The sequence below is a fragment of the Carcharhinus amblyrhynchos genome, chromosome 1 (assembly GCF_965287045.1).
Source record: "Carcharhinus amblyrhynchos chromosome 1, sCarAmb.v2.hapA, whole genome shotgun sequence".
Classification (NCBI taxonomy): Eukaryota; Metazoa; Chordata; class Chondrichthyes; order Carcharhiniformes; family Carcharhinidae; genus Carcharhinus; species Carcharhinus amblyrhynchos.
Genome location: NC_137324.1, coordinates 29808705 through 29830868, shown reverse-complemented (window position 1 = coordinate 29830868; position 22164 = coordinate 29808705). Strand labels below are relative to the sequence as shown.

At 41.3% G+C, this 22164-nt stretch overlaps 1 protein-coding gene across 4 annotated transcripts in view; it reads left to right on the top strand.

Annotated features, from left to right (window-relative positions):
- The first annotated feature begins 5172 nt into the window (after positions 1-5172).
- pias2 (protein inhibitor of activated STAT, 2) overlaps positions 5173-22164 on the top strand; it is a 46667-nt gene continuing 29675 nt past the window's right edge. Inside the window, exons 1-5 of one of the 4 annotated variants that reach the window (XM_080204360.1) lie at positions 5225-5240; positions 6140-6212; positions 10044-10515; positions 20145-20229; positions 21902-21952. In XM_080204360.1, the coding sequence (XP_080060486.1) occupies positions 10047-10515; positions 20145-20229; positions 21902-21952 (605 nt within the window). In that variant the 5' untranslated portion in view covers positions 5225-5240; positions 6140-6212; positions 10044-10046. Of the gene's footprint in view, positions 5241-5296; positions 5798-6139; positions 6213-7721; positions 7815-10043; positions 10516-20144; positions 20230-21901; positions 21953-22164 lie in introns of those variants that run through there. The other 3 variants (XM_080204166.1, XM_080204251.1, XM_080204325.1) reach the window with 3 other exon arrangements.

The window sequence follows — 22164 nt, the reverse complement described above, 5'->3', positions numbered from 1 at the left end:
GCGGCACCTTATCAAACGCCTTTTGAAAATCGAGAAACACTACATCCACCAGTTCCCCTCTGTCTACAGCACTAGTCACGTCCTCATAGAATTCCAATAAATTCGTCAAACACGACTTCCCCTTAACGTTTGCTCTATCAAACAATTCCTCTCTAGGTGCCTCGCTATTTCTTCTTTGATGACGGATTCAAGCATTTTTCCAACAACAGACGTTAAACTAACTGGCCTATAATTCCCTGCCTTTTGCCTGCTACCTTTTTTAAACAGTGGCGTAACATTAGCCGTTTTCCAATCTTCCGGCACTTCCCTGGAATCCAGCGAAGTTTGGTAAATAATCACTAAGGCATCCATTATTACCTCTGCCATTTCCTTCAGAACCCTGGGATGCATTCCGTCCGGTCCTGGGGACTTGTCCACCATCAGTCCCGCTAGTCGATCAAGCACTACCTCTCTAGTGACAGTAATCGCATTCAGACAAATGGATCATTTTGAAGTTAGCAAGAAACTACTGAACAGTGGCATGCTACAGGAATCAGTGCTGGGACCTCAGCTATTTTCAATCTATATTAATGACCTGAATGAAGGGACAGAATGTATTTTAGGCAATGACTTCAGTCTTCCTAATGTATTGTTGGAGGGAATACAACCGATTCATGAATAGATGCCAGAAGAGAACTATAGCACAGAGTGGCGAGCTCAGGAGAGATGGTGGAGAGTAAATTTGAGAGTCATCAGTATAAACATGAATGCTGATTCTCCTCCTTTAGGTTGATTTCCTACTCCTAGATCATTGAGCTGTTAAAGGGGGATGTGGTTTCTGTTCGCAACTTTCCAAATAAATGTAAATAAGGCTCCACTACAGAAACAACGTTGGCACATGTTGACAAAATTTAAAGTTTTGTTGCAATTTTAAATTGTGCGTCTATCATCTGACTGGCAAAGGCACAATGGGCTGAATGGTCTCTATGCTATAAACTTCAATAACTTGAAAACCCTGAGTTAATTACAAATTTTGTTTATTTTTTCTTATTGTAAAAACAAATCTCTTTTGTTACGCATTTTCCTGAAACCTTTGTCATAAATCTTCAGATAAACTCTATTCATTTCAATTTGTCTGGAATTTATTATCTCACTTTTCTCGAGAAAAGATTTGTGTTATCTGTGGTGGGACCTTGAGAATGTGGTACCGGCAGGGATTTATAACTTAAAGACTGAGTGTTAATATTTGTAGCCTTGAAAAATCTCAAACTTAAGAAGAACTGTATCATTCTTTTGCCATTTTTCCACGTAAATCTGTTCATTTTATGTCACACTATCTTTGCAGCCCAGCTTACTTTCACCAATATTCACTTTTTTTTGCTCATTTAGGACTCTATGTGCTCTAAAGTTTCATTTATTGTCTAATTTTCTCCCATTCTTGCCTGAAAATGCTGATATGCAAGGGCCACTGATCTCACTGTCATAAACTGTGTTGACAATTTTAAAAAAATCTTCTGTGGATGTGAGAATCGCTGGTAAGGTCAGCATTCTTTGCCCATCTCTAATTGCCCTTGAAAAGATGGTGGTGAGCCAACTTCTCAAACCATTGCGTTCCTTGTAGTGTCGAAATACCACAAGCGCTTTTAGGGAGTTCCAGAATTTTGAAAGTGTATAGTTCCAAGTCAGGGTGTGGATTGGAGGGAATCTTGCAAATGTTGTTATTCCTTCTAGGTGGTGGAGGTCATGGGTTTGGAGGCTTGGTGAGTTGTTGCAGTGCATTTTGGTGCATTACTGTGCATTGGTGGGTTGAGTAAATGTTTAAGTTGATGGATGAGGTGCCAATCAAGCAGATTGCTTTGTCCTAGGTGGTGTCAAGCTTCATGAGTGTTGTTACAGCTGCATTCATCCAGGCAAGTGGAGAGTATTCCATCATATTCCGGACAGGGTTTGGGAATGATGTGGATGTGCCAGCGTTGGACTGGGGTAAACACAGTAAAAAGTCTGACAACACCAGGTTTAAGTCCAACCGATTTATTTGATAGTAAACTCACTAGCTTTCAGGTTAGCCCCTTCGTCAGGTGAATGGAAATCCATTCACCTGATGAAGGGGCTAACCTGAAAGCTAGTGAGTTTACTATCAAATAAATCGGTTGGACTTAAACCTGGTGTTGTCAGACTTTTTACAGGGTTTGGGAAATCAGGGGATGAGTTATTCGCTGTAGTGTTCCTAGCCTCTGACCTGCTTTTGTAGCCACGGTATTTGTATGGCTGGTCCAATTCAGTTTCTGGTCAATGGTAATCTCTAGAATTTGATAGTGGAGGATTCAGTGATAGTAATGTCAATAAATGACAAGGGAGATGATTGGATTTTCTCTTGTTGGAGATGGCCATTGTCCAGCATTCATATGGCATGAGTGTTACTTGCCACTTCTTAGCCCAAGCCTGAACGTTGTCCAGGTCCTGCTGAAGACGAGCACAGACTGCTTCAATACCTGAGATTTGAACAGTGCTGAGCATTGTGCAATTATCATCAAACACCCCCATTTCAGACCTTATAACTGGTTCTAAAGTAGCTGAAGATGTTTGGGTTTAGAACACTACCCTGAAGAACTCCTGCAGTGATGTACTCAAACTGAGATGATTGCCCTCCCAACAGCCACAATCATCTTTCTTTGTGCTAGGTATGACTCCAACCAGTGGAGCTTTCCCTCTTATGTCCATTGACTACAATGTTGTCAGGGCTGCGTGACGCGATACTTAGTCAGACACTGCCTTGATGGCAAGGGCAGTCACTCTCACCTTACCACTGGAGTTCAGCTCTTTTGTCCGTGTTCAGACCAAAGTTGTAATATGGTGGAACCCAAACTAAGTGTCGCTGAGCAGGTTATTGTTGAGTAAGTGCCGCTTGTTAGCACTATAATGGCGCCTCCCATCACTTTGCTACTGATTAAGAGTAGACTGACACAACAGTAATTGGTTGGGTTGGAATTGTCTTTTTTTGTGTGTATAGGACATACCTGGGCATTCATCTGCATTTCACATTCTTTGGGGCACCCAAAGTTGGAAACTTAAGTATGCATTTCTCCAAATTTATTTTTTTAAGTACTTTATTTGCACTTAGAACATCTTCAACTAGTACTTCCAGTACATATTTTGTTTTTATTCATTTGTGAGACATAGACGTCGCTGGTTGGTCAGCATTTATTGCCCATCCCTAGTTGCTCTTGGAGGCCAGTTGAGAGTCAACCACATTGCTGTGGCTCTGGAGTTACATGTAGGCCAGATTGGCTAAGGATGGCAGATTTCCTTCCCTAAAGGGCATTAGCGAACCAGATGGGTTTTTCCGACGATTGACAATGGTTTCATGGTCATCAGTAGATTCTTAATTCCAGACATTTTTTATTGAATTTGAATTTCACCAGCTGCCGTGGTGGGATTCAAACCAGGATCCCCAGAATGTCTCCCCAGAATCTCTCCCTCAATGTCAACAAAATGAAGGAGATTGTCATCGACTTCAGGAAGCATAGTGAACACGCCCCTCTCTACATCAATGGGCACGAAGTAGAAATTGTCGAGAGTTTTTGGTGTCCAGATCGCCAACCCCATATCCCCCCTTGCTGGCACTATAGTTAAGAAAGCTCACGAATGCCTCTACTTTCTCAGAAGACTAAGGAAATTTGGCATGTCAGATATGACCCTCACCAATGTTTACAGATGCACCATAGAAAGCATTCTTTCTGGTTGAATCACAGCTTGGTGTGCCTCCTGCTCTGCCCAAGACAGCAAGGAACTACAAAAGATTGTGAATGCAGCCCAATCCATTACACAAAGATGTGCGGGTTAGGTTGATTGGCCGTGCTAAAATTGCCCATTAGTGTCCAGGGATGTGTAGGTTAGAGGGATTAGTGGGTAAAATATGTAGGGATATGGTGGTAGGGCTTGGGTGGGACTCAATGGGCCGAAGGGCCTCTTTCTGCACTATAGGGTTCTATGATTCAAACCATCCTCCCAACCAACGACTCAGTCTACACTTCCTGCTGCCTCGATAAAGCAGCCAACATATTTAAGGATCCCACGCATCCCAGACATTCTCTCTTCCACCTTCTTCTGTCAGGAAAAAGATACAAAGTCTGAGGTCACATACCAAGCAACTCAAGAACAGCTTCTTTCCTGCTGCCATCAGACTTTTGAATAGACCTACTTGCATTAAGTTGATCTTTCCCTACACCCTAGCTGTGATTGTGAACTACATTCTGCACTCTCTCCTTTGCTTCTTTATGAACAGTATGCTTTGTATAGCATGCAAGAAACAGCATTTTTCATTGTACATTAATACATTTGACAATACTAAATCAAATCAAATCAGATCCGGAACATCAGTTGAGTTTCTGGATTAATAGTCTAGTGATAAGATCACTGGGTCATCGCCTCCCCTCTAAACTACCATCCAGACTTGTCTGACTGTAAAAGAATATTCAACTGATCAACTTCGGGGAGACAATACCTCACTAGACTACTAATCCAGAGACTCAGCAATGTTCTGGGGACCAGGGTTTGAATCCCACCTTGCAGAGGGTGGAATTTGGATTAGCATATCTGAAATTAAGAATCTACTGATGACCACAAAACCATTGTTAACTATCGGAAAACCCCAACTGGTTCAGCATTGCCCTTTAGGGAGGAAAACTGCCGTTCGTACCTGGTCTGGCCTACATGTGACTCCAGACCCACAATAATCTGGTTCACTCTCAACTGCCTCGGGTAACTACGAATGGGCAAAAAAAAATCTGGTCAGCCAGTGATGATGTGGAGGTGCTGGTGTTGGTCTGGGGTGTGCACAGTAAGAAGTCTCACAACACCAGATTAAAGTCCAACAGGTTTATTTGGTAGCACAAGCTTTCGGAGTGTTGCTTTGCCTGAAGAAGGAGCCACACTCCAAAAGCTTGGGCTACCAAATAAACCTGTTGGACTTCAGCCAATGATATCCACAAATGAAAATTGCACTCTACGAACGGTATATTTTCTCAGTATACCGTGCAAGAAACAATACTTTTCAATGTATACTAATACGTGTGACAATAATAAATCAAATCAATTCACTCTGCAGGGTGAGTGATCAGCAGTTTGCACTGTAGCAAGTTTTGGAGTCGAGGGTGGGGCCAGGTGGAACGTCGTGACGTCATGGCTCTGGTGACGTCCGTGACCTCGGCGCAGTGCATAATGGGATGGGCCGAAAGATGGCGGATTTTGACGAGTTGAGGGTGAGTGGCTGAGTGAGTGGGAGAGGGAGTGAGAGGGAGACAGGGAGGGAGGGAGAGAGAAAGAGAAAGCGGAAACAGGGGAGAGAGAAAGAGCGCCAGGTTGGAAACGGCGGGCTCCGCGGGGTGGAGCACACACCATGAGGAAGGAGCTGTCCCGATCAGTGAAGCGTCCCGAGACGTTCAAAAAAAAGCACTCTCCCCTCCACAACTACTAAATCGGTCACCCCCAGTGAATGTCTCTGAAACTAATCACCCGGGTCCGTACTGTTAGGGAATGCCGGAGCTGGGGATCACAGGCCTGTGAGCTGACAATTCCCTCCCTTTTCTCTGAGGAGCCTCTCCCTCTCACCAGGCAGTTTATTCACGTCTGCTTTCTCACCCAATCTCCGGCAATTAAGACTCGTGATTTCAAAATTTAGTTCGAAGCGCTGCCATTTCAGCGATGCTATTCCCCCCTCGGGGAAAACTTGTTCTCTTTTGTCTGGAACGTTTCAGTAAATTTTAATGTGGAGGCTCTGTGGTATTTTCGCCATAATTTCTGGACTGGTTTCTTGTAGGTGAGGAATCTTATGATGTTAAGATCAGTTCATGTTTCTGTTTTATTCAAGTAAATAAAAAATATTCGTTTTTTTCCGGAAGTTTTCGTAATGTTGAGGTCAGCTGTCTTTTGGACGACCATTTCAAAAAAAACTTCGCTCATAAAGCATTTCCCTTTATACACGCATCTGAACTGTCTGCCCCTCTCCCGGCTTCTTAACCTTAGGGCAAATTAATCTTGTCAAGTTTACTTTATGAAATTATTTTTTTAAAAACTTCAGATCCCGCGGGAGGTTTCTTTACACTTAAATAGTCAAATTTCAGGTGTCATAATCTGATTGGATGTTTTGAATCCAAATAAGGGATGTCTGCTGTTAGGTCAAGCCAACTGATTTTGAAAACTGTAGATGATATTTGGGACCAGCTGGGAGCAATGTAAGTATGAACATGATGGCAGTGATATAAGCCTAAAAATATAATATACCACCATCAATTTAATACCACTAAACACTTCTTTTGTGAAAATATATTAATAGTGAGCTGATGGAAAAGCAGGAAGAGACTCCACAGTGGGACTGGACTGCAATTAGTTTAGTACTAAAAATAATGTTTGTGAGAAATAGATGTCAAACTGTATTTTCCCACTAGGTTGTCAGTGAAGTGTATTTTCAATTTGTTGTGAAAAATGATCCAATTATATTGGGGTTACAAATTGGTTATTGGTATTGATGGACTAGCTTCAAGTAGTGGTTTAAATGTGTATGACCAAACATTCGTAGTCCAGCATAGTATGCAGAGTATTGGGAGAAAAGAGCTGACATTGAGTCCAGATGACCCTTTGTCAAACTTTGTCATTTGGATTCAAAACGTCAGCTGTTTTCTGTCCTTACAGGTGCTGCCAGACCTGCTGAGATTTTCCAGCATTTTCTCTTTTGGTTTCAAATTCCAGCATCCACAGTAATTTGCTTTTATTTTGTACAGTATTGGTCTCCTCATTTAAGAAAAATGTAAATGCATTAGAAGCGATTCAGAGAAGGTTTAAGAGACAAATAAGAAGAATGGGCAGGTTGTCTTGTGAGGAAATTGGAGAGGTAAGGTTTAGAAGAGTAAGAGGCAACTTGATCGAAGATCCTGGGGGGTGTTGATAAGATGGAGAAGATGTTTCCTCTTGTCAGAGCATCTAGAAAGCACTGTTTAAAAATGAGGTTGCTCATTTAAGAGAGAGGTGGAAATTTTTTCAGAGGGTTGTGAATCTCTGGAGCTCTGTTCCTCAAAATTCAGTGGAAGCAAAATCTTTGAATATTTTTAGGGCAGCACTGGATAGATTTTTGATTAAGAAGTGGATGAAAGGGTATCAGGGATAAGAACATGAAATTACAGTCAGGTCAACCATGATCTTATTGACCGCTTGAGCAGGCTCAAAGGGCTGAGAAGCCTACTCCTGCTTTTCACAGTAACTTTATTGCCGTGTTAATGTAAGTCTGCTTGTGACACAAATAACTTCATATGTTTGTATGGTTTAGTTACACGTAGTAAGTAAATTTTCCTGAGTTTGCTTCAGGTTGGAGAGTTGATTCATGTTGAGATTGCTAAAGCCCAGTCTGCTAGAGTTAGTAGCTGAAACTGGTAGACCTGCTCTATCCTGGAATTTGCATGGTAAGGTTATGATGAAAGAAGTACACTCTCATTGGAATAGAGAGTTTGATATAGTTGTTTGCAAGTTAGTTGGGCAAATACATTGTTATCATAAAAAAGGTCTGCTTTTAATATACACAAAGAGCTTGACTAACTGATGTAATTGTATTTGCCATCTCTGAAAGCCAGCTGAGTGAAGCTGTCTTTTTGTCGTTTCACATTGGAATATCTAGTCACAGGCAGATAATCTCCTGCAATGACTTCTGTTCTTTCCTTTCCCAATGCCCCCAGGACAGTCGTCATTGGAGTCACGCAGGGATCTATCCTTGTCCCCATGCTATTTCTCATCCACATGCTGCCCTTTGATTACATCGTCTGAAGACACAGTATCAGGTTCCACATGTAGGTTGACAATACCTCTCCATCACCTCTTGACCCACCCAGTGCCTTTGTTGGTAGATTGTTGTTCTGATGTCCAGCCCTTGGTAAACCACAATTTGTTCCGGTTAAACATTGGTTTGTTTTCCCAACGTCTTTAGATGTTGTGGCCAGTTCTATGTTCTCACCACCAGTTTCAGCTCCCTATTTGGCCACTGTCTGAGGCTAAACCAAACTATTTGCAATCTTGGCGCACTAGTTGACCCTACATGAACTTCTGACTCCATGTCCTCTATAATTTATTGTAGGTTCTGATTACTTTGTTCTTATATTGGGAGTGCTGCTTGCAAAACCATTTATATTACATATGCAACACTACACTTTTATGAGCACTTGTTGAAAGTTTCTGGCCTGCTATAGATATTCTTTTGGCTGGTCCTGTAAACAATGTTGAGCAGAGTAGTTTAGCTACTGATTACGATAACATTTTTTTATCCAATACGCTACCAACTGGACTCTATTAACCAGATGTCTGGTTAGGGCTGTTTTTTGATTGGTGAGTTTGACATCTCCAATGATATTTATTGGTGGCCTGTTCTTGGTCTGGTCTGGACTCAGCTTCCCAATGGTCTGTAGCACCATCTGCTCTCATTGCAGTTCAGTCAGTTCACACCATTCTGCACATCTTGAGACCTCAATACCCACATGATCATCCTGGACTCGCCTTACATCTCAATTAACTGGCATATTTGATTAATTGGCACTTCCTGCTCTCGAAGCATGCTTGATAACTGAGATTTTCCCGTGTTTAATTGACAAGACCCAAATACGTAACAACAAAGCCCTCTTATGATTTAGGCAAATTACTGCAGATGCTGGAATCTGAAACCAAAAGATTTTCCAGCATTTTCTCTTTTGGCCTCATGATTTAAATTGGATGTCATTTCTTTTGTATATCCCTTTATGTGTATTGCTGTATGCCATCTGAAGACAATCTGAAACGTTTTGAGGTGAGATCAAATACGAATCATTGAATTACATTATTTCACAAACAAAGGGACTGTACGAAGAGTAACACTTAAAGTAAGTTCTGATTACCTCACTTATTCTTAACTTCTCTCCTCTTATAAAAATGGGCAAAAATATAAACCGTGAGGGGCAGGTTACTTGGAGAAATCGAAGAAGCAATTAGTATTAATAGATTTAAGTAAGAATTAGATTTTATTTCAAAGAAAACTTTTTAGGATAGAATATTTGAGTAATTTGAGACATGTGGAAAAGAATAATGTGACTTTGGATATATGGTCCTCAATACAGTCCATCCCTGAGGTTCCCTTTTGTTATGTTTGAGTTTATTTTAGACCAATTAATGGCGATTGAATGCTATGATTAGTCAACAGCTCCATTGCCATTGTTTTATATGGCTCCAGGGTAGTAGAAATTTGATGGACTTTGATCTCTCTGTGGTCTAGCATTTCTTGTGTCAGGGATTCACCAGTAGCTTGTGCAAAATGTTGGTTAGTTTTATTTTCTGGGGTTTGGCTTTAAAGCAAACCTTAGTTTATCATTGTAATGTGAAGAAAAACTCACCTGCCAGTTGGCTTGAATGCTGAAATGTTCCCATTTCAATTCTCAATGACCGGAAAAGGCTTTAAATTTAGTTTATATGTTTATCTATGTGTTGAAATAGAATTTATTAAAGGAATGCAGGTAGCCATTTGCCCAATGTAAAACCTATACAGTTGTGACAAAGCTAAACAAATTCCAACATCATTTTCCAGTTTTGAGAAAACAGTTTCTATATAGGCTGTGTAGCGTACTGCAAAAGCACTTAATTTGTAAATTGTTAATTTTCTCAGGATTAAGAATTATGGGTTTAAAAAGTTACTAAGGCCAAACATTGGGGGTTGATGAAAATGTTTAGGTTGGGGGCACAGTGGTTAGCACTGCTGTCTCAAAACACCAGGGACCTGGGTTCAATTCTGGCCTCGGGTCACTGTCTGTGTGGAGTTTGCACATTCTCCCCGTGTCTGCGTGGGTTTCCTCCCACAGTCTAGTCATGTGCATGTTAGGTTGATTGGCCATGTTAAATTGACCCTAGTGTTAGGGGATTAGCAAGGTAAATATGAGAGGTTACAGGAATAGGGCATGGGTGGGATTGTGGCAGGTGCAGACTTGATGGGCCAAATGGCTGCCTTCTGCACTGTAAGGATTCTATGATTCTATGATTGCTTCTTTCTTTCTTTCTTTCAGAATATGGTTTCCAGTTTTCGTGTCTCAGAACTTCAAGTGTTGTTGGGTTTTGCTGGTCGTAACAAAAGTGGTCGCAAACATGAGCTCCTTGTAAGAGCACTCCACCTGTTAAAGAGTGGCTGTAGTCCAGCTGTTCAGATCAAGATTAAGGAACTCTACAGGCGGCGTTTCCCTAGAACTATTGAAAGTCTTGCTGACTTGTCAGCCATAAAGTCTTCAGTTTTCTCTTTGGACAATAATCTTTCAGCTGACTCTGAGTTAACCTCTGGCATTGCACATTCTTCAGCATCCACATCAGCCACACCTCAGACCTCATCTCCATTGGTTAGCTCTGTGTTGCTGCATGAGACTAAACCGAATATCGAAATGCAAGAAGCTTCTCCTTCCATCCATCCTGTCCATCCAGATGTCCAGTTGAAAAGCATACCCTTTTATGATGTGTTGGATGTGCTCATTAAACCTACAAGTCTAGGTGAGTTTTAATATTCAAACATTACAATAATTGAGTAAAGGAATACTTTCAGCAGAGCATAAAAGCTTCTGCGTACCTTTCTGCATAATGTTTGAGGTGACATGGTGGCACTGTGTTAAGGACTGCTACCCTCACTGCGTCAGGGACCTGGTTTAAATCTGGCCTTGGGTGACTGTCTGGAGTTTGCACCTTCTCCCTGTGTCTGCGTGGGTATTTTTATTATTGTCACCTTTATTGGCATACAGTGAAAAGTATTGTTTCTTGCACACTTTACAGACAAAGCATCATAGAGCAGGAAAGGAGAGAGTGTAGAATATAGTTTACAGTCATAGCTAGGGTATTACAATTATTGCGTAATCGTTCACGACCCTTTGTAGATTCTTGCGGTCTTAGATAGATGGGAGTTACACCAAGCTATGAAACAGCCAGAAAGAATGCTTTCCACGGTGTATCTGTAGAAGTTGGTGAGAGTCATAGTGGACATACAAAATTTTTAATTTAGTTTATTTATTGGTGTCACAAGTAGGCTTACATTAACACTGCAATTAAGTTACAGTGAAAATCCCCTAGTCGCCACACTCGGCACCTGTTCAGATACACTAAGGGAAAATTTAGCATGGCCAAGGCTTATAGCCGACACATCTTTTGGACTATGGGAGGAAACCTTGTGGGGCACCAGTGTTGAGATATCGGAGGAGGTGTTGTTGTGTATCCTTACCAGAAATCTATCTGGTTTCCTCCAGGTGCTCAGTTTCCTCCCATACTCCAAGATGTGTGGGTTAAGTTGATTCTCCATGCTAAATTGCCCCTTTCTGTCAGGACTAACAGGTCAACACACAGGGAAGGTCCTGGGTGGGATTGTTTTCGGTGCAGACTTAATGGGCCGAATGGCACAGTAAAGATGCTATGATTCTATTTCTAACCCTTTTTTCCTGAAGACATCAAGATGGTGGCTCTTCAAATACCTTGCTCGTGTGATGTGTTTTGTGTTCAGAGAATCCCTACAGTACTGAAAGAGGCCACTTGGTCCATCGAGTATGCACCGACCAAAATCCCACCCAGGCCCTACCCCCATATCCCTACATATTTAACCACTAATACCTCTAACCTAGGCATCTCATGACACTAAGGGCAATTTTAGCATGGCCAATCAACCTAACCCGCACATCTTTGGACTGTGGAAGGAAACTGGAGCACCCGGAGGAAACCCACGCAGACATGGGGAGAATGTGCAAACTCCACACAGACAGTGACCCAAGCCAGGAATTGCACCCAGGTCCCTGGAGCTGTGAAGCAGCAGTGCTAATCACTGTGCTACCATGTTGCCCATAGTTAGTAAGTTATTTGACTATGGACGTCATAAATGAGAGTTTGCAGAATGCACGCTTGTTCAGTTTAACTACCATAATCTACGTGGCCTTATTTTGCAGGCAACAAAAGCCACATATATTGCACGACTAAGCCAAGGGTTTCCTCGGGTGTATGCTGAGTTAACTCGCCTCAGCCAATCCACCATCTGACATGCTGTAGTTTGTTCAGTGTCCCCAGCTGACAGCGGGAGTTTCTGTTTATAATGGTTATCTTGAGAGTCTTGCTGGAAAGCTGGTCAAAACCTTGCCAGCATTTGCTCTGGAAGCTTTAACTTGAAAATAGCCAGTTGGGATTCTAATGTTGATCAATGATTGGTATCATTAAGTGAATGTTACAATTAGATTATTTAAGCTTCAGGTTTTTCTTTTGTTATAAGAAGTCTCAGTGCAGAATTGGAAATCTCCTGAGGTGACACTAATACTCAGAAGAGAAGTAAAATTAGTACTTGTGATTAATTGTTTTTCATATGTTGGGTGGGAAAATAAACATTTTTAGTGTTACAAAGATCAGACTATGGAGGTTGATCTGGGTAAATTTGGACACACTTGCACACACATTTAATCTTCAGTAACCTTTTAGCTCTAGCCAGACAAGTTATTGGTCCTTTCAAGGACAATGTTTTCTTTTAATTTCAGTTCATCAGTCAAGAACATTCTAGAAAGGCTGTATTAAATCCCCTATTGTCTAACTTTTATTTATTGTTTGTACTCAGTATGTTGGTTTTAGGGGCTGAATATTTGATTGGCTCCAGAGATGGATAGATGTAGAATTCCCAGCTGCTGGCTGGTGTGCTGGCTTGCTGACATCACCAAGCCATCTGTCTTATTTTCCAAGGGACTGGTATTTGATGGCTCCTGGCCACCCTATTGAAGACTATGTCCTGTACCAGAATTTTGCAGTCAACAAGCACGGTCCCTGCAGCAGCCAAAACACAACCAGAGGAAGATGGCAGTTTTGCAGCAGCAGACTGGGAAATCTTGTTTCATTATCATTTATATAAGCATAAATAGCCCTTGCTCTTACCTTCATTTGACTTACAAGTAATTCCCTACGGAGAAATTCCTCATCATGGCGTTGTTCTGGCAACTGTGACCATTTTTAGGTTGCAGGATCATAGAAGTTCTGAGAGAGCCTTGATCCTGAGGTGTCCTCCCTCTCGTTGACAGCATTGCTGAAGAGTTCTTCCAGCATCGTCGATCTGGCCATTAATCGATCTTTAAGTCAAATATGCTAGTATACTTGTCATTCTCACACCGTGAGAGTTCGGGACATGGAAATTATCCCAACATTGAGTTCCCATTGTCAGAACAAAAATTGAACTCTGTGCTTTATTTGACCTAGAAATAATTCTATTTTATGATTAACACATTGGTTGGACTCATTTCCACCAAGAATCAAAGGGTTGAGCAGCCTACTCCTGCTCCTAATTCAGATGTTCTTTCATTTACGTGCTGTTTTTAGAAAGTAAGTGTTAAACCTCGCCCAGTACTCTACACATGGCTCACGTAGGGCACATGTTTCAAATTGCAGGAACGACCCCACCTTCAAACTTGCTAGTGAGGCAATCCAATCCAATCCAATCCGCTCTGTATTTCACCATGAACACGTTTTAGGAGAAAACACAAACATTCTAGCTTTCTAATTTTTAAAATAAGTTGCATACGGAATGGCAGATCAGAATTTTCTGTAATAGGGAGAGACAAGTTGTTGTGGAGGAGAGAATTAATTTTGGTGTCCATGTACACGGATCAGTGAAAGGTACTGCACAATATAAAATAATTAAAACTGCAGCATTTCAAGAAGGCAGTTCATCACCACCACCTCAAGGGCGATTAGACATTGGGTATAAATGCTACAAGCAATGACCGCATCCCATGAATGGATTACATAGAACATAGAACATAGAACATTACAGCGCAGAACAGGCCCTTCGGCCCACGATGTTGCGCCGACCAGTTACAAAAACAATGACCCACTAGCCTATACCAATCCCTTTTCGTCCATAAACCTATCCAGAGATCTCTTAAACGCCCCCAAACTAGACGCATTTACAACTGCAGCAGGCAGGGCATTCCAATCCCTCACCACCCGCTGGGTAAAGAACCTACCCCTGACATCCGTCCTGTAGCTACCCCCCCTTAATTTAAAGCCATGCCCCCTCGTGCTAGCTTTCTCCATCCGAGGAAAAAGGCTATCACTATCCACCCTATCTAAACCTCTAATCATCTTATATGTTTCAATAAGATCCCCTCTTAGCCGCCTTCTTTACGAAAAACATTAGGTTTGATCTCAAGAGCATTGAAGTTGAAAAGTGAAGATTGGTGCTTCAGTTCTGCAGAGATTTGGTCAGACTCCACCTGGGGTACAGTAGTACCATTTCATTTAGAACACAAAAAAACAAAAAAAGATGCATTGTTCTTGGCAGTAGTGTAGTGGAAATTCACCAGAATCATATCAGCATAAATGATTGTATTATGAGAGCAGGTTGCATATAAACCTGGGTCTGTGTCCTTTTGAGTTTAGAGGTTGAGAGGTGATTCAGTGGAGATCTTTAAAATGATGAAAGGGTTTCATACAGTAATTGCAACAAAATTATTTCCTCTAGCAGGGAAATACAGAACAAGAGGACATGTTTTTCTAATAGAACTCATCCATGTTTTCTTGACATGTTCAGGAATAATGTAAGGATTTGGAATATAAACAGAGTGTGTGACTTTCCAACATGAAGTAATGCTCCACCGGATTAGTAGGTAAGGTCACTATCTTAAGTGAAATTAATCAGAACAGATCCAGGTGTTCACAGGTTCAGTTTTAGTCAGTGTTGTTAGTTGAATTGAGTTTATTACTTCAGCTGTTGTCACTAAAGCTTGGGCTAGGAAAGGGAAAATATCATCCAGGAATCAACTGGCAATCCTTCATGTTACATGGGTTGATGATAATTGAAAGCCGGCAATTCAACCTGAAGGAATATCAGCATTGAGCTTATTCTAATATGTCTGGAGGCACACTTCCCACCTTGTTTAGCTATCAATATTGGCTGATACCATTTTTCTTTCCTATTTTTCCAATCCCCTCGAACATGAGGATGTTGAGGTCATCTTTAAAGCCCATATCTCACCTTATTGAGATCACCTAACAAAGTATTGACACCTTATTGCAAATTGAGAAGTGCCTTGGGACATTTTGCTATGTTAAAGGCTTTATATAATGGAAGTAATTTGATGTAGGAGGAACTTGGAAAGTATGAATGTGTACAAATCACAACCCTCAGAAACTACTGTTAAACTAGAAAATTATTTTTTAATCCATTCTTGGGATGTGCATCACATTTATTACCTATCCCTAATTGTCATTGAGAAGGTGGTGGTAAACTGCCGCCTTGAACCACTGTGGTCCTTGTGGGGTAAGTACATCCACGATACTGTCAGGAAGGGAGTTCCACGATTTTTGAGGGCAGCATACAAAAAAACTATCTGAATTAATGAGCTTCAAGAAACAATCACCTGTGACTGACACTGGTGATTGAATTCCTCATGAACATCCTGAATTATAGCTGAAGCTTGGGAGCTTTTTGGTATTTATGGCAGGCTCTATTCTGATAAGGGGAACCATTAGATTTACAATGTAATACAGAAACATGTATTTTGAACTCATTTTACTAGAGTATTTAGTCCTGATTTTACAATACTCAACATGTTATTGGCAACTGCTAAAATGATGGGAGTTTCTATTTTATGTTTTTGTCTTGAAGGGTAGCTTGATGCTAGATTACATTTCCACTGACAGCCTTCAAGTGCCTTGACCAAATGACCATTTTTCCATGTGTGAACTTTGGCAAGCCACACTAATAAACTATCTATGTCTAAAGGGCATCACAGCTAATGTGTAATCCATTAAGTTATTAAGGAAGTTCAGAAATTTCTAATAGTGAAAATTAGTTTCTTTTAAATGGCTATTCTTCTTAACTTGGCATTGAATAATGAAGGTACGTGCTTGGAAATGATCAGATGTGCCACCCCAATACCTTATCTGAAGTAAAAATGGAGATCTTTAGAATCAGCTAATTGTGTATTTATTTTTATTATTCATCAGTGTGGCGGTGTGATCCTACAGACAGGAGTGAGCAAGGCTGTATGCTTTACACTTTATATGAGTATACTGATAATAAGAGTTTTAGACATTGAACAGCTAACTCAATTATTAGGTGCCCCACTGAGTCTTTCTTGTTGAGGCATGTATACAGGTGATGAACCATATTACAGGCTAAGAATGTAGATCTGTACTAAGTTCCACTATCGTGCTCCTTCAGTGGAATGAGTATAGTGCCCAGTGTGAAACTGAGCTGTGCAATCCAGTGAGGTCTCTAGTTTGATCCTGATCTCAAGCTATAATTACTGCCCTTGGTTTAGATCTAGGAAAAGTTAGCCAGAGTTTCAAATGTTGGGAACATGAGTTTTAGTGAAGACTAGTTCAGGGTCAACTATGATCATCTCTGTATTTGGATGGTTTTCTGATAGTTGCTGTTGACCATCTCCGGTCCTGTGGTGTGGAGACACACCACAGGACCTGTCCTGCGAATGGCCACTTGAATGAGGCATCAGAGGGTTGTTATGAATCCTTCCCTTAGCAGGATTCAGTGAATGCCTTTGAGAGGAGGGAGTTTTTTTAATATTCCATTTTACTCATTTTGCTAGTCATACTCTGTTTGGACCAAATGACTTTTTGTGTTGCATTCCTTCACATCATGTCTGCTGAAAAAAGAAGCAAACTTGAGTTTTTTAGAAAAACAAACTTGAGTTCATACAGTGCCTCACCATGCTTTTGGGGCACGTTGGGTGAATCCTGCTGTGCGGTCATAATTACCGAGGTAAATATGGCTTGCAACAAGAATCCATAAGAAACATTCAGGCAATGTCAGTTCATCTATTGTTGATGACGTTGCCATGGTTGTTATTTTACCATTTCATCCAGGATACAGTATTTTGGACAATGCAACAGTCCTATAATGTCTTGTCAGCCGAGAATATGTGGTGAAGTCAGTGTGGGTCTTGAACTCTCAGCCTTTAAGTCAGTTTAATGCAGTTTAAGTAAAGCTGGAGTCTTTCTTTTCCATTTAATTGCGTAGGCCCAGCTCGTCGAAAAACTGCAGCAGGCGACGGTGCAGAGTGACCTCGGGGTCCTTGTGCATGAGTCGCAAAAACCCAGCTTGCAGGTGCAGCAGGTGGTCAGGAAGGCGAATGGGATGCTGGCCTTCATAGCGAAGGGGATTGAATATAAAAGTAGGGAGGTCTTGCTGCAGCTGTATAGGGCATTGGTGAGGCCGCAGCTGGAGCACTGTGTGCAGTTTTGGGCGCCGCACCTGCGCAAAGATATTTTGGCCTTGGAGGGAGTGCAGAGGAGGTTTACTAGGCTGATACCGGAGTTGAGGGGGTTGAGCTATGAGGAGAGGCTGAATAAACTAGGCTTGTACTCGTTGGAGTTTAGAAGAATGAGGGGAGATCTCATTGAGACGTATAAGATGATGAATGGGATGGATAGGATAGAGGTGGAGAGACTCTTCCCGCTCAAAAAAGACAGTAGGACTAGGGGGCACAGCCTCAAGATAAAGGGGGGGCAGTTTAGAACGGAGTTGAGGAGGAACTTCTTCACTCAAAGGGTGGTGAATCTCTGGAATTCTCTGCCCGTTGAAGTGGTGGAGGCTGCCTCGCTAAATATTTTTAAGACGCAGGTTGATGGGTTTTTGATAAGAGAGGGGATTAAGGGTTATGGGGAGAGGGCGGGAATGTGGAACTGAGCCACGACAGATCAGCCATGATCTTATTGAATAGCGGGGCAGGCTCGAAGGGCTAGATGGCCTACTCCTGCTCCTATTTCTTATGTTCTTATGTCTTCCCAACTTTCCACATTGAAATTGGTCATTGTAAACCTCTATTCCCTTCTCCATTATCTATCTTTCCCTCGGTGCGTCTAAACTCTTTACTTCAACCATTCCCTGTAGTAGTGAGTTCCCCGTTCTCACTCTCATTGGGTAAAGAATTTTCTTTTGAACTCCCTATTGGATTTCTTTGTTCCCATCATCTATTGAGTTATGCCTTTTCTCTTGAGTATCCACTCAGTGAAGCCTTTTATAATTCTAAAACCTCTATTAGGTCACCCTCTGCTGCTTTTTCTCAAGGTGGAAGAGACCCAGCCTGTCAATCTTTTCCTGATGTATATATCTGGTATCATCCATGTAAATCTTCTTCACATCCTCTTCAGTGCCCCTCTATAATATGGTGACAAAATTGCACAATACTCCTAAGCATGGTTTCAAACAAGCATTCAATATATGTTTGGCATGACTTCACTGAGTTTGAATTCTTATCGCTTTCAAGATAAAGCTAAGATTTTTTTTAGGGACTTGATAACCTGTGCTGCATTTTTTAGTGATTGGTGTATTTGTACTCCCAGATCCCTTTGTTTTTTCTACCCCTTTGCACCTTCTAAGCAATAAGTGATCTCTCTATTTGTCCCATCAAGATTTTCTACCTCACATTTATCAATGTTGAATCTCGTTTGCCAATCACTTGCCCATTCTGCAAGTTTGTTCATGTCCGCCTGTAATTTGAGGGCGGTACAGTGGCACAGTGGTTAGCACTGGTGCCTCCCAGCACCAGGGACCAGGATTCAATTCCAGCCTCAGGTCACAGTCTGTGTGGAGTTTGCACATTCTCCTTGTGTCTGCGTGCGTTTCCTGTGGGTGCTCTGGTTTCCTCCCATAGTCCAAAGATCTACAGGTCAAGTTGATTGGCCATGATAAATTGACCCTAGTGTCAGGGGGACTAGCAGGGTAAATATGTGGGGTTGCAGGGATAGGGAGAATCTGGGTGGGATTGTTGTTGGTGCAGACTCAATGGGCCAAATGACAACCTCCTGCACTGTAGGAATTGTATGGTTCTATGAATTTATTACAGTCCTCCACATTATTGACTATCCCCTCCCAATTTGCTGTCACTCACAAATTTAGTAATTGCATTTTTGATTCCAAAGTCCAAATCATTGATTTAAATTATGAATAACCATGGTGCCAGCACTGATCCCAGTGGAACATCATTTCCCAATTTCTGTACTCTGCCATTCTTGACTCCCAGTCTATGCTTTCTGTTCTGAAGCCAACTGGCAATTCAACTTGCCGTTTGTCCCCAACTTAACGTTCTCTGACAGAGTCCATATGGCACAGAAGGAGGCCGTCAAATCTATACCACCTCTCCGAGGAGCAATTCAGTCCCAGTTTGTCTATCCCTATAGTTCTGCAACTTATTTCCTCTGAGTGCCTACTTAATTTTTTTTGAAATCATAAATTTTCTCCAATGGTTTGCTGATGTCCATTAGCAAAGGAAATCAGTCATTGAGGGTGGCACAATGGTCAGCACTGCTGCCTCAGCGCCTGGGGCCGGGTTTGATTCCTGGCCTGGATCACAGTCCGTCTGGAGTTTGCCATTTTCCTTGTTCTCCCCGTGTCTGCCTGGGTTTCCTCCCACAGTCCAAAGATGTGCAGATTAAATTGATTGGCCATGATATAGTGACCCTACATCAGCGGGATTAGCAGTGTAAATGTGGGGTTATGGGATAGGGCCTGGGCGGGATTGTAATCGGTGCAGACGCGCTGGACCGAATGGCTTCCTTCTGCACTGTAGAGATTCTATGATCCTTACCTGGTGTGGCCTACATGTGAGTTCAGATCCGTAGCAATGTGTTTGACTCTTAAATGCCTTCTAAAATGACCTTGCAAGCTAGTTGTTTCAAGGGCAATTGGGGATGAGCTATAAATGCTGGCCCAGCCTGTAATGTCCATATCCTATGAAAGAATAGAATAGGAAATCCACCACCCTCAAGCAGTGAATTCAAGGACTTTGCCAACTGCTGTGCAAAGAAGTTCTTCCTCACTTCCTCTTTGTACCTCTGGCCCAGAGCATTAAATCTTATAAGATTAGCTAATGGGAATGGCTTTTCTTTGTCTATCTTCCTTTCACAATCTCCACTCACACCAAGGAAAACAACCTCAGCCTCTCCACCCTAACTCTGTGGCCAAAATACACCACCACAGAACCTTCCTGGCAAATCTATTTTGCAAATTATTAAAGATTGTAGAAAGGTGACTTTATTCTTTGATCTGTTATGCTGGACCTTATCAAAGGTCTTTTGAAAGTGCAATTTATTTCCACTCCTGTGTTATCTAAGGATTGTTTAATGGGCTTTTTACTTTTTCTTTAATTCAGTGCCATCAAACATTCAACGATTCCAGGAAAAGTACTTCATCTTCGCATTGACTCCTCAACAAGTAAAAGAAATATGCATTTCTAGGTAAGAATGACAAATGGGTTTCTCTTTTAATAGAGTGTTAGGCCTTTGTTAAGCCAAAGGAAAACTGTCTTAAAATGCTTTATCCTAGTATCTGCTGAAACCAATTTTCTTAATACTTATTTTAGCAACCTAACAAATTTAAATTATTACTAACACAAAAGTATTTGCAAGAGACTTTTACTGTGCGTTATTATTGTAAAGATTGATGGTACACTGAAGGCTTCGTGAAAATTATTTTTCACATGAACAAGGTTTTATTACACTGTTCTTGTTTTGGTTTTTTGTCAATGTAAACATTTTTGCTTCTGGTCACAATTAATATATTTGTGTTAACGAATGTTCTTTGTTTTCTGAGTTCCTTGTTAGGGACTGTCTTTTCAACTAGTTCCTTTTTCAGTAATTACTTCAGCCTAATGTAGATGCTTAAGAATAAATGGCAGAATGATTAGGTGGCACTTTTTTTTGTATATTATCTTGGTGTCATGGACATTTATACTTATAATTTAGTGAGTGTTATCAGTTAAAGGCAATGTTAACCATATAGACAGCAACAGAATTCTGCTTGATCCCTCATGAAAGGTCTTTGCCAGATTTCTTTTACATGGATGCTCAGTTAGCTAAGCAAGAGGTTTTGTATGAGGCTGGCCAAGGGAATGGTGTTTTAGAAGATCTCTGCCCTAAAGAAATTGAGGGGCGAAAACAGCAGAGGCCATCCTGATATACTATAATGGAGTACTCTGACTCAAGTCTGTCACTTTAAAAGATTGAAGTATTTCATGAATTCTCTCTTAAGTAGTTAACCAAAAGCTTAGTTATAAACACATTGCCAGTTGTAGAACAACTGTAAGAGGTGGAGTGTCTCCAGATTTGATTTCTAATCTTGGTCAGTTATATGATTTTAGCTGGAGCTTTAATTGGGACAGTGCAACTGGTATTAGCAACCCTAAGTTAGGAAAATGAAACTCAGTCATGTTACCTGCTTCTGACTTTTGATCCATTGACAACTGTGGGAAACTATATATTATAGATGCCCATTAAGGATTCAGTGATGATACCTCTAACATTGAAAAACCTTCCAACATTCACTTTTGTATGGAAATAGCCAACTGAGAACAGCCAGCCTTTGAGAAATGGCATTCCGGAATGCCTTCAGGTGTTGGGAAGAACAGAACCAAATTATCATGCATTGTGTGTGGTCTGTATTCACTTGGGATTATTGGGCATAGTTTTTACTGTTTCAGTACTACTTATTAGGTTGTCAACAGATTTTTCTTATCATGTCTTAAAAATAAGTGTGCAAACGTTCATGACTTGAGAAATTGGCACCGCAACCAGAACTGGAGGGCACAGCCTCAAAATAGCTGGGGGGAGATTAGAACAGAGTTGAGGAGGAACTTCTTCACTCAGAGGGTGGTGAATCTCTGGAATTCTCTGCTCATTGAAGTGGTGGAGGCTACCTTGTTGAATATTTTTAAGTCACGGGTGGATGGATTTCTGATAGACAAGGGAATTAAGGGTTATGGGGAGCAGGCGGGAAGATGGAACTGATCCATTTAAGATCAGCCATGATCTTATTGAATGGCGGGGCAGGCTTGAAGGGCTAGATGGCCTACTCCTGCTCCTATTTCTTATGTTTATTTTTAAGTAATTTGATCTATCACATTCCTTATAGGGACTTTTTGCCAGGTGGAAGAAGAGACTATATTGTGCAGGTGCAATTGAGGTGAGTTAATCTATTTTGGTATATTGTTCAGGTAAGGTGAGTTGAAGATTTTTTTGCCGTGTTTTAATTCTACCTTGGAGACAATGTCATTTCTTGTTGAAACTTGCTTGTGGAGATGCACAGTGTTTTGAACATGTAAACTCAGTAAATAGTGCATCAGCATTGAAACCTGTTTTTTCCACCACCTCACTTGTATTTTTGCTGTTGAGGAG